Source organism: Oncorhynchus mykiss, chromosome 21 (genome assembly GCF_057628025.1).
Source record: "Oncorhynchus mykiss isolate SJ-2025 chromosome 21, ASM5762802v1, whole genome shotgun sequence".
Lineage (NCBI taxonomy): Eukaryota > Metazoa > Chordata > Actinopteri > Salmoniformes > Salmonidae > Oncorhynchus > Oncorhynchus mykiss.
In genome coordinates, this window is record NC_143042.1 from 18,639,948 (window position 1) to 18,653,464 (window position 13,517).

At 46.0% G+C, this 13,517-nt stretch overlaps 1 protein-coding gene across 10 annotated transcripts in view; it reads right to left on the minus strand.

Moving 5' to 3' along the window:
* The window catches only part of LOC110500179 (signal peptide, CUB and EGF-like domain-containing protein 1), a 133,191-nt gene that overhangs the window by 97,063 nt on the left and 22,611 nt on the right, over window positions 1–13,517 (minus strand). For all 10 annotated transcript variants that reach the window (XM_090215044.1, XM_090215043.1, XM_036957537.2 and 7 more), the window contains exon 4: window positions 2,939–3,073. In XM_090215044.1, coding sequence (XP_090071170.1) covers window positions 2,939–3,073 — 135 coding nt within the window. The remainder of the gene's footprint in view (window positions 1–2,938; window positions 3,074–13,517) is intronic.

The window sequence follows — 13,517 nt, forward strand, 5'->3', positions numbered from 1 at the left end:
GGATGGGTTGGAACGCAGAGTGAAGGAAAAGCAGCCAACAAGTGCTCAACATATGTGGGAACTCCTTCAAGACTGTTGGAAAAGCATTCCAGGTGAAGCTGGTTGAGAGAATACCAAGAGTGGCAAAGGGTGGCTATTTTCATGTTTAAAACATTTTTGGTTACTACATGATTCCATACAGTATGTGTTATTTCATCGTTTTGATGTCTTCAGTATTATTCTACGATGTAGAAAATAGTAAAAATAAAGAAAAACCCTTGAATGAGTAGGTGTTCTCAAACTTTTGACCGGTAGTGTAGTTATGAATTGAACTTCAAATAAATGAGTTGACTCTCAATGGGACGATTTCACTGAACAACTAAAGAAAGGGAATATTGAATGATCCCCAATGATCCATCGCATCTCCCAGAAACGCTTTCAACATACATCTGTAAAAAGCCTAGAAACTAAAGCTTTGGTTGTCTTCCTCTCAGGCATCCATGTCTTCTCCCTGGATCTCCTCAATGTCCACCTCTTGAACAGGCTCTGAGGCCTCATCTTCACTGTCACTTTCCAACCTTGTTGAGGACGGCTCGTTGTCAGGCTCAAATGCCTCAAATTTGCCCGGATGGCCACCAATATTTCAACCCTTGTATTGGTCAGCCTGTTGCGTGCTTTGGTGTGTGTGTTCCCAAACAAAGACCAGTTGCGCTCTGAGGCTGATGTTGGTGGGATTTGGAGATGATGGAGGCAACAGGGGAAAGAGCCTCAGATCCACAAAGTCCCTTCCACCAGGTGGCTGATGAGATATGTTGGCACGACTGCCATATTGCATCTCCGTCCCAAAGCCCTTGCTTGGAAGTGTACATTGCCAGACTGCCAAGAACCTTGCCCTCATCCAGGCCAAGGTGGCGAGACACGGTAGTGATGACACCATATGCCTTGTTGATCTCTGCACCAGACAGGATCCTCTTGCCTGCAAACTTGGGGTCCAACATGTATGCTGTGGCGTGTATGGGCTTCAGGCAGAAGTCTTCATGCTTTTTGATATATTTCAGAACTGCAGTTTCCTCTGCTTGGAGCAACAGTGAAGTGGGCAGGGCAGCATGGATTTCTTCTCTTACATCTGCAAGCAGAGTCTGAACATCAGACAGTATGGTATTCGCTCCCTCAATCCGTGCAATGGCTACTGCTATAGGTTTCAGGCTGCTTACCACTCTCTCCCAAAATACATAATCCAGGAGGATCCTCTTGATGGGGATGTCCATATCGGCAGATTGTGATATGGCCACTTCTTGGAGAGAAGTCCCCCTCCAGGAGACTGTCAAACATGATGACAACACCACCCCAGTGGGTGTTGCTGGGCAGCTTCAATGTGGTGCTCTTATTCTTCTCACTTTGCTTGGTGAGGTAGATTGCGGCTATAACTTAATGACCCTTTACATACCTAACCATTTCCTTGGCTCTCTTGTTGAGTGTATCCATTGTCTTCAGTGCCATGATGTCCTTGAGGAGCAGATTCAATGCATGAGCAGCACAGCCAATGGGTGTGATGTGAGGGTAGGACTCCTCCACTTTAGACCAAGCAGCCTTCATGTTCGCAGCATTGTCTTTCATCATTGCAAATACCTTCTGTGGTCCAAGGTCATTGATGACTATATTCAGCTCATCTGCAATGTAGAGACTGGTGTGTCTGTTGTCCCTTGTGTTTGTGTTCTTGTAAAATACTGGTTGAGGGGTGGAGATGATGTACTTAATTATTCCTTGCCCACGAACCTTCGACCACCCATCAGAGGTGATTGCATTACAGTCTGCTTCTCTATGATTTGCTTGACCTTCACTTGGTTGGAGGGGTGTTTGCTGGGTGAAGAACATTCAGAAATGTCTTCCTATACACATTGCCTGTGAGCATCAGAGGTGAACCAGTTGCATACACAGCTCGAGCAAGACATTCATCAGCATTTCTCTGACTACGTTCCTCCATTGAGTCAAACTAACTTCTGATTCCAGGAGGACCATGAGCTGTTGCTATCATTAAGGCGTCTGTCAGATTCATCATTTTCACCTCGAATAGAAGTAGAGGGACTTTTGTCAGAGGTTGCTTGTTGTAAGCGCTGAGGGAACTTTATGCACTTGACCAGATGATTCTGCATCTTTGTTGCATTCTTCACATATGATTGGTCCAGACCACCCAGACCATGCAGAAATTGTTAACAAGTTTGAAATTATTTAAACACACTTTGCTGTAGGCTACTATTTACTAGTTTAAAAAAAGAATGTATGTCATATAAAATATATTCACCCCACCCAGTAATGTAATCAAAACTTACCAGAAAGCATGTAGTCCTTGGCTCAGACTGTGTAGTAGTGTGGGCTCAATAGCATCTCATTAGTGAGCAAGATCTTGAGAACCAGAAGAGTGCACTGCATATGTGATGGAAGAATGCACTGTGCATGCAGAGGGTCGCAATTCCATTGAATTAGGGATAGTTTAACCAAAATATGACCCAAGACCTTGAATTGCCTTGTCTATCCCACAAAAAAAAGGTTTACTGTTATAAGTTAACTTTTGTTGACAAATTTAAGCAAAATTCCCCAAATTCCAGGGCTTAACTTCAGAAATTTACCAGAAAGTTTCCGACCCTTTGCAACCCTAGCGGACGTCTTCGCATTTGACCCCCCCAACCTCTAACCCGCATTTTGTAGCGATGTCACGGGTCATGTCCAGGGGAAATGCCAATTAGGAGAAGTACTAATGCTACATATCAGTTGTGATGGTTTGAGAGAAAAAGGCTGGAGAGAGCTGACTGAGACCACCCAGATGAGCACAGAGACACATAGACAATGGAAAAGAACTAAGAAAGTGCCACACACTCATGTCCAGTCTCTACACACACACACACACACACAGACCACACACACACACACACAGACCACACACACACACTTGTCCACTCACCGTCGGAGCGGTGGATGCAGGTATGCTGGTTGTCGCTGAGGAAGAAGCCTTGCTTGCACATACACTCGTAGCTTCCCATGGTGTTCACACACACCTGCTGGCATCCTCCGTTGTTGTCCATGCACTCATCCACGTCTGAGAGAGAGAGAGAGAGAGAGAGAGAGAGAGAGAGCGGGGGGAGAGAAAACTACCAGTCAGGCAAAGTCATAGACTTCCTTAAGGGCGGGATGCTTGCTTGGCTTGACAAACAAGTCCCAAGCCTCTCAGTCGTAGACCAGGTAGGCATTTGTGCCTGTGTTTATTGAGGAAAGATTGTCCTTCTCTTTCTTCTTTCTGAAGTCTGGTGAGGGTGAGGAGATGTGGGGATGACACCAGAGGCAAGAATGCTAGCCTGTGGACACTACCCAGACAGGACAGAGCAGAGCTGAGCAAGGCTCTTTTTAGCCACTGCCTGGTACAGTAAGACTGAGTCAAAGGTATTGAATACGAGAGAGAGAGAGAGAGAGAGAGAGAGAGAGAGAGAGAGAGAGAGAGAGAGAGAGATATGGAAACAGGCGTGGAGACTCCTTTGGAACACCTAGAGGCTGCTGCTATTCCTGAGAGAGAGAGAGAGAGAGAGAGAGAGAGAGAGAGAGAGAGAGAGAGAGAGAGAGAGAGAGAGAGAGAGAGAGAGAGAGAGAGAGAGAGAGAGAGAGAGAGAGAGAGAGAGAGAGAGAGAGAGAGAGAGAGAGAGAGAGAGAGAGAGAGAGAGAGAGAGAGAGAGAGAGAGAGAGAGAGAGAGAGAGAGAGAGAGAGAGAGCGAGAGAGAGAGAGAGAGTGCATGTAACAGCTGGTGTGAGTGTGTGTTTATGGAGCCCTGTTGTGCTGTTGAAAGCCCAGTAAATCACCAGTGGGGCATTAGAGGGAGTGTTAGTTAGAAACCTATAACATCCTCCAATGAGATTAACAGGGATCAAACAGGGCTGGGCTGCTACTGTAGACTAACAGACAGACAGACAGACAGACAGACAGACAGACAGACAGACAGACAGACAGACAGACAGACAGACAGACAGACAGACAGACAGACAGACAGACAGTGAGTGTGTGCCTCCATGTGTGCGTTAACTGGTCCGTGATTAAGCACAAGGCAGTGCGTGCTGTGTTTAGTCTGGTGGTTGTTCAGATGTGTTTGTGTGTTTCGAGCCGGTAGCCAGGCGGCACGGACACACGCACACTGATGATGTCACAGAGGAGACGGAGAACTGGACCCACAGTTCAGAACAACACTGTCTGTCTGTCTGGCCACAACCTCTGTTCCATCCTCCTTACAAACACATCTGACAGGTGGTCTAAATACCAACCTTATTACCTACACAGTGCACTACTTTTGACCTGGGAATAGGGTGCCATGTCAGACGTGGACCAAAACTCTTCCACTTACTCCAGTGCAACAACTGGCCCGTGTTTATTTAACCCCGGCACTCGGTGGTAGTGGAGGACAGTAATTGGCTCCATCCGTCATCCATCACAAACGGCTAAGTGAAATGAAAGAGGAGCGGCGTAACCATTTCCCCTTGTGATTAGAGTGCAGGTCTTTATGAGAGGAAATGAGAGGAAAAGGCTCTGATTGGGCAGACAGTGCTAAGCGCTACGGCAGCGTGGAGCCGGGAGACTCTGTCTCTCTAATCTCATCTAGTCAGGTCTGTCTGCTTCTCTCTGATCTGAGATGGAGCAACCACCCGGCCGGGCCGTCTGTCTCTGTCTGCCTGTCTCTCCCTCTCATAAACGACCAAGATCAGGGTGAAAGGGTCTCAAACAAGACCTGAACCCTGGTTTACTTTCAGAACTCCAGTCCAGGGAGCTACAGTACACTACACTGCTCCTGGTGCCAGGGAGGGGACATACAGTACTGGACTGACTGCACAGTGTCACCTGTCTGTCTGTCTGTCTGTCTGTCTGTCTGTCTGTCTGTCTGTCTGTCTGTCTGTCTGTCTGTCTGTCTGTCTGTCTGTCTGTCTGTCTGTCTGTCTGTCTGTCAACCTGTCTTTGCACATGACATGGCCTCCTCAGCACCCTCAACCCCACGGTCATCAGAACTAAGGTCCTTCCTTTGTCCTGGTCGGGTCACCTGGTCATGTAAAACTCCTGTCCTGGTCAGGTCACCTGGTCATGTAAAACTCCTGTCCTGGTCAGGTCATCTGGTCATGTAAAACTCCTGTCCTTGTCAGGCCACAGGGTTATGTAAAACTCCTGCCCCAAATCATGAGTGTTCAGGGGTGATCAGGGCCTGTTTGTCAAGGAGATCAAGAGAGCTTGCTGTCTGTGTGTACCACGGCCTGTCTGTCTGTCTGTGGAGACAGAGGTTAGAGGTTGTGTATATTTTGATGGCACTGAGAAAGTCAGAGAGCTTTACAGCTCTGAGTGGCATGTAGGATGGTCTTCATACCAGGCTGACCAGACCTTAATACACCCAGACCAGACCTTAATACACCCAGACCAGACCTTAATACACCCAGACCAGACCTTAATACACCCAGACCAGACCTTAATACACCCAGACCAGACCTAAATACACCCAGACCAGACCTTAAACACCCAGACCAGACATTAATACACCCAGACCAGACCTTAATACACCCAGACCAGACCGTAATACACCCAGACCAGACCTTAATACACCCGGACCAGACCTTAATACACCCAGACCAGACCTTAATACACCCGGACCAGACCTTAATACACCCAGACCAGACCTTAATACACCCAGACCAGACCTCAATACACCCAGACCAGCCCTTAATACACCCAGACCAGACCATAATACACCCAGACCAGACCTCAATACACCCAGACCAGACCTCAATACACCCAGACCAGACCATAATACACACAGACCAGACCTCAATACACCCAGACCAGACCTTAATACACCCAGACCAGACCGTAATACACCCAGACCAGACCGTAATAAACCCAGACCAGACCTTAATACACCCAGACCAGACCTTAATACACCCAGACCAGACCTTAATACACCCAGACCAGACCTTAATACACCCAGACCAGACCTTAATACACCCAGACCAGACCTTAGACACCCAGACCAGACCGTAATAAACCCAGACCAGACCGTAATACACCCGGACCAGACCTTAATACACCCGGACCAGACCTTAATACACCCAGACCAGAACTTAAACACCCAGACCAGACCTTAATACACCCAGACCAGACCGTAATACACCCAGACCAGACCTTAATACACCCGGACCAGACCTTAATACACCCAGACCAGACCTTAATACACCCAGACCAGACCTTAATACACCCAGACCAGACCTTAATACACCCAGACCAGAACTTAAACACCCAGACCAGACCTTAATACACCCAGACCAGACCTTAATACACCCGGACCAGACCGTAATACACCCAGACCAGAACTTAATACACCCAGACCAGACCTCAATACATCCAGACCAGCCCTTAATACACCCAGACCAGACCTCAATACACCCAGACCAGACCTTAATACACCCAGACCAGACCTTAATACACCCAGACCAGAACTTAAACACCCAGACCAGACCTTAATACACCCAGACCAGACCTTAATACACCCGGACCAGACCGTAATACACCCAGACCAGACCGTAATACACCCAGACCAGACCTCAATACATCCAGACCAGCCCTTAATACACCCAGACCAGACCTCAATACACCCAGACCAGACCTTAATACACCCAGACCAGACCTTAATAAACCCAGACCAGACCTTAGACACCCAGACCAGACCTTAATACACCCAGACCAGACCGTAATACACCCAGACCAGACCTTAATACACCCAGACCAGCCCTTAATACACCCAGACCAGACCTTAATACACCCAGACCAGCCCTTAATACACCCAGACCAGACCGTAATACACCCAGACCAGACCTTTATACACCCGGACCAGACCTCAATACACCCAGACCTCAATACACCCAGACCAGACCATAATACACCCAGACCAGACCTTAATACACCCGGACCAGACCTTAATACACCCAGACCAGACCTTAATACACCCAGACCAGACCTTAATACACCCAGACCAGACCGTAATACACCCAGACCAGACCTTAATACACCCAGACCAGACCGTAATACACCCAGACCAGACCTTAATACACCCGGACCAGACCTTAATACACCCAGACCAGACCTTAATACACCCAGACCAGACCTCAATACACCCAGACCAGACCTTAATACACCCAGACCAGACCTTAATACACCCAGAGCAGACCTTAATACACCCAGACCAGACCTTAATACACCCAGACCAGACCTTAATACACCCAGACCAGACCTTAATACACCCAGACCAGACCTTAATACACCCAGACCAGACCTTAATACACCCGGACCAGACCTTAATACACCCAGACCAGACCTTAATACACCCAGACCAGACCTCAATACACCCAGACCAGACCTTAATACACCCAGACCAGACCTTAATACACCCAGAGCAGACCTTAATACACCCAGACCAGACCTTAATACACCCAGACCAGACCTTAATACACCCAGACCAGACCTTAATACACCCAGACCAGACCTTAATACACCCAGACCAGACCTTAATACACCCGGACCAGACCTTAATACACCCGGACCAGACCTTAATACACCCAGACCAGACCTTAATACACCCAGACCAGACCTTAATACACCCAGACCAGACCTTAATACACCCAGACCAGACCGTAATACACCCAGACCAGACCGTAATACACCCAGACCAGACCTCAATACACCCAGACCAGCCCTTAATACACCCAGACCAGACCTCAATACACCCAGACCTTAATAGACCCAGACCAGACCTCAATACACCCAGACCAGCCCTTAATACACCCAGACCAGACCTCAATACACCCAGACCAGACCATAATACACACAGACCAGACCTCAATACACCCAGACCAGACCGTAATACACCCAGACCAAACCTTAATACACCCGGACCAGACCTTAATACACCCAGACCAGACCTTAATAAACCCAGACCAGACCTTAGACACCCAGACCAGACCTTAATACACCCAGACCAGACCTTAATACACCCAGACCAGACCTCAATACACCCAGACCAGACCTTAATACACCCAGACCAGACCTTAATACACCCAGACCAGACCTTAATACACCCAGACCAGACCTTAATACACCCAGACCAGACCGTAATACACCCAGACCAGACCTTAATACACCCAGACCAGACCTTAATAAACCCGGACCAGACCTTAAGACACCCAGACCAGACCGTAATACACCCAGACCAGACCTTAATACACCCAGACCAGGCCTGTGATTCTGTGTCACACCGCCTGAAATAGAAAGCCACCACATCCTCTCTACCTCTTCCTGGGGTAGAGGACTTTATTGACTCCTATTCATTTTTCTCCCTCTGTCTCTTCTCCTCTCTGTCTGGGACCCCTGTCTGAGTTCCGGACATATCTCCGTGGGGGTTAGGGTCTGCTTTTATTTGAGTGACAGTCTCTCCCGTCGGAGCATTTAGGCAGTCGGCTTGTTAAGTCCCAGTGGAGAGGACAGAGGCCTTCAGGCCTTGTTAACCGTTAGCGGGGAGAGGAAAGTGCTTACTGTCATGCTAACATGGGGAGGGAGAGGGGAGAGGAGGGGAGGGAGAGGGGAGAGGAGGGGAGATGAGGAGAAGGGTCGTGTGGTGTGTGTTTTATCTATGCACACATGTTCCAGTGTAAACTCCATTTTCATTTGATCTGTCTGCATGCCTTTGTGCCTGTCTGACAAAAATATAGGCCTATTGTATATATTGTTTAGGTGCCTAATAAACCTTTAAATATAGTGTTTTATTGTTAGGTACTGTACATATACAGTTTAAGTCATTAAAACTCGTTTTTCAACCACTCCACAAATGTCTTGTTAACAAACTATAGTTTTGGCAAGTCGGTTAGGACATCTACTTGGTGCATGACACAAGTCATTTTTCCAACAATTGTTTACAGACAGATTATTTCACTTATAATTCATTGTATCACAATTCCAGTGGGTCAGAAGTTTACATACACTAAGATGACTGTGCCTTTAAACAGCTTGGAAAATTCAAAGAAAATGATGTCATGGCTTTAGAAGCTTCTGATAGACTCATTGACATCATTTGAGTCAATTAGAGATGTACCTGTGGATGTATTTCAAGGCCTACCTTCAAACTCAGTGCCTCTTTGCTTGACATCATGGGAAAATCAAAAGAAATCAGCCAAATCCTCAGAAGAAAATAGTAGACCTCTACAAGTTTGGTTCATGCTTGGGAGCAATTTCCAAAAGCCTGAAGGTACCACGTTCATCTGTACAAACAATAGTACGCAAGTATAAACACCATGGGACCACGCAGCCGTCATACTGCTCAGGAAGGAGACATGTTATGTCTCCTAGAGATGAACGTACTTTGGTGCAATAAATGCAAATCAATCCCAGAACAACAGCAAAGGATCTTGTGAAGATGCTGGAGGAAACAGATACGAGTCCTGTATCTATATCCACAGTAAAACGAGTCCTATATTGGCATATCCTGAAAGGCCGTTCAGCAAGGAAGAAGCCACCGCTCCAAAATCGCCATTAAAAAGCCAGACTACGGTTTGCAACTGCACATGGGGACAAAGATTGTACTTTTTGGAGAAAAGTCCTCTGGTCTGATGAAACAAAAATAGAACTGTTTGGCCATAATGACCATTGTTATGTTTGTAGGAAAAAGAGGGAGGCTTGCAAGCAGAAGAACACCATCCCAACCGTGAAGCACGGGGGTGGCAGCATCATGTTATGGGGGTGCTTTGCTGCAGGAGGGACTGGTGCACTTCACAAAATAGATGGTATCATGAGGTAGGAAAATTATGTGGATATATTGAAGCAACATCTCAAGACATCAGTCAGGAAGTTGAAGCTTGGTCGCAAATGATTCTTCCAAATGGACAATGACCCCAAGCATACTTCCAAAGTTGTGGCAAAGTTAAGATATTGGAGTGGCTAGCACAAAGCCCTGACCTCAATCCCAGTGGGCAGAACTGAAAAAGCGTGTTCGAGCAAGGAGGCCGACAAACATGACTCAGTTACACCAGCTCTGTCAGGAGGAATGGGACAAAATTCACCCAACCTATTGTGGGAAGCTTGTGGAAGGCTACCCAAAATGTTTGACCCAAGTTAAACAATTTAAAGGCAATGCTACCAAATACTAATTGAGTGTATGCAAACTTTTGACCCACTGGGAATGTGATGAAAGAAATAAAAGCTGAAATAAATCATTCTCTCTACTATTATTCTGACATTTCACATTGTTAAAATAAAGTGGTGATCCTAACTGACCTAAGACAGGGAATTTTTACTAGGATTAAATGTCAGGAATTGTGAACAACTGAGTTTAAATGTGCTTGACTAAGGTGTATGTAAACCTCCGACTTCAACTGTAGCTTTGTCTCCCCTTCCCTCCCTCCCGACCCCATCTCTCCCTCGATGGTCTCTCACGGCAGGTAGCCTAGTGGTTAGAGTGTTGGACTGACAAGGTAAAAATCTGTTGTTCTGCCCCTGAACAAGGCAGTTAACCCACTGTTCCTAGGCCGTCATTGTAACTTGCCCAGTTACATAAAGGTAACATCCTCTGTCCTCTATTGCTGTATTCACCTGCCAATGTAGCTGAGTGTCTCAAAAGGCTGTACAGTCTCAGGAGAGCAGAGGGCCCTCTAAAACATGGAAGAAAACCAGAGGTGCCAGTGTTTCAACTGCTCAATGGCTTCAGCCAGACCCCTTCAACTCCTCCAGCCCAGCTACAGTCCCACGTCCTCTGGTCCCAGCTGATTAGGAGAGAGGGACCAGCGGGACTGATGGGAAAATGACAAATAAAGAGGGAGTCTGTTTCATCGAAAGTGATAGATTCATACGTGAGGGAGGACCTAAAATGGCTGACTTAGGATAACACACCGTGTTTAGCTGAGCAGCTCTCTCAAGCCTCGACTGTAGAGAGACATGTCACAGCGAGGCTGCAGGGTGAAACAGCATCTGTTCAGAGCTCTACCAAGCAGATGCCCTCTGCAGCATCCACCTCTCACAAGCCAACACAATCCACCATCTAAAATCCAATATACATTTCTCTACACAAAAGACCCCATGACACACCTCACTACTCTCCCAGTCCCATTCACTTCGCACTAAGCCATACAGGCAAACCTCACCACTGTCCTGAGCCAAAATACACAGCCTTCTCGAGCAAAGGCCTGCACTACAATCTGGAGCTGATCTCTTAGAAGACCCCGATTGAAGTTGAAAGTGCTTTCTCATCTCCATTTAGACAGTGGGGTAAAGTACTTAAGTAAAAATACTTCCAAGCACTTAGGTGTTTTTTTGAGGTATCTGTACTTTACAAATTATATTTTTGACAACTTTTACTTTTACTTCACTACATTACTAAAGAAAACAATGTTTTTTTTTACTCCATACAGTTTCCCTGACACCCAAAAGTACTTGTTACAATTCGAATGCTTAGCAGGACAGGAAAATGATCCAATTCCCACATTTATCAAAAGAACATCCCTGGTCATCCCGACTGTCTCTGATCAGGCGGACTCACTGAAAACAAATGCTTTGTTTGTAAATTATGTCTGAGTGTTGGCTATCAGTAAATTTAAAAAACAAGAAAATAGTGCTGTCTGGTTTGTGAAGGAATGTGAAATGATTTATACTTGTACTTTTGATACTTAAGTATATTTTAGAAATTACATTTACTTTTGATACTTAAGTATATTTAAAACCAAATACTTTTCGACTTTTATTCAAGTAGTATTTTACTGGGTGACTTTCACTTTTACTTGAGTCATTTTCTATTAAGGTATCTTTACTTTTACTCAAGTATGACAATTGGGTACTTTTTCCACCACTGCCTATAGACAAACTAAACAGATGACATCAATATGACAGAGGCTTTTACTTTAGATTAATACAAAGAGATACAGAGAAGAGAGAGATCAGAGACAGAGACAGAGGGAGAGAGTGTGTGTGTGAGAGAGAGAGAGAGAGAGAGAGAGACAGAGACAGAGGGAGAGAGTGTGTGTGAGAGAGAGAGAGAGAGAGAGAGAGAGAGAGAGAGAGAGACAGAGACAGAGACAGGGGGAGAGAGTGTGTGTGAGAGAGAGAGAGAGAGAGAGAGACAGAAAGAGGGAGAGAGTGTGTGTGTGTGAGAGAGAGAGAGAGGGCTGTTGAACTGTCATCTCCACATTTAATTGATCTTTGCCAACATTTAAACATAAACACTGGCAAGGCACTCTGCAAGTTTAAACTAGAGTGCCTTTGTTTTGCTTGTGTAAACTTTTATTTGGACGCGATGAGGATGTGCTTGACACAAAGGGAGAGAAGGCCGATGGGGAAAGGAGAGGAGAGGAGGGAAGGGTAGAAGAAGGGAGGTGACCAGGGTGTGTAATTAACACCAGCCACCTGTCAAATGCAGATAGATTTTGTCATTGTTGGGTAAGAATGTATATTTCACCAGTGGGATTTTTTTTTTAAATGTAGAAGTTGGTCGAAATGACAAGAACGGCTACTAAAGTGTGACTTTGTCCTCGTGTTTCTTGTTTTGTTCACATGCTAGGTTGTTTTTCAATGTTACTTTGAGTTTGCTGCAATTGTCTGCTGCTAGGTCACAGTCTGAGACTTTTTTCATCACAGACAAGCCAGTGCCCAAGTTACCACGGTAACGGCTTGTCCCTTAAAGGGCCAGCTGAACTATGTCTGTCTCGCAGGTCCCAAAATTTGTTATGAAATGAAGCAATATACCCCATGACTTCTTACTAGTAAGACATTAGAAACACGCTCATCCATTTTTTGGTGTGATTTTATTTGTCTAATTATGGAGAAAAAAAATATTTGGGCAGGTAAAAAAATCTCAGTGGCTGCTAGATTTTTTTTTTTATCTACCTACCACAGCGGCTAGAGGACCAAAATATTAACTTCCCATCCTGGAGGTGACGAGAGGAGTAAGAAAGATAAAGTGCGGAGAGGTAGAGAGGAGAGGAGGGAAGATGGGAGAGAAGAGAAAGAGTGAAAAGGAGAAATAAATCAAACCATAGACTTTGAGTGGAGATGACCCTTCCCTGGGCCTCCATGTTTCACCCAGTCTCTCTTTAAAGAGATATTAGCAATAGTCTGTTGGCTAACCCTTACTCTATTCCTCCTCTTCTCCTCCCTCTCTCCACGTCTCCCCCCCTTTCCTTCCCCCAATCTGTCCGTGCTGTCGTGTCAGAGTTTCAACATTCTATGCGTCTGCAGTCAGGGTCTATCCCGCTGTGAAGCCAAGGCACTCTTGAGCTAAGTCCTCGCGTAAGACTGAAAAGGACGCAACAGAAAGAAAATAAACTTGTCTGAGCCCTACAGACGTCCGTAGCAAGGCAGCTGTGTCCACGGCCAAAACAAAAATAAATACAAGTCTAAATCCAAAAGGTTGAAGAGGAACTGAACAGGACTGACCTTTAATCAGAGTGCAGTGCAATTATGCAATCTTAAATCTTAGTGCCCTAAACTTGTT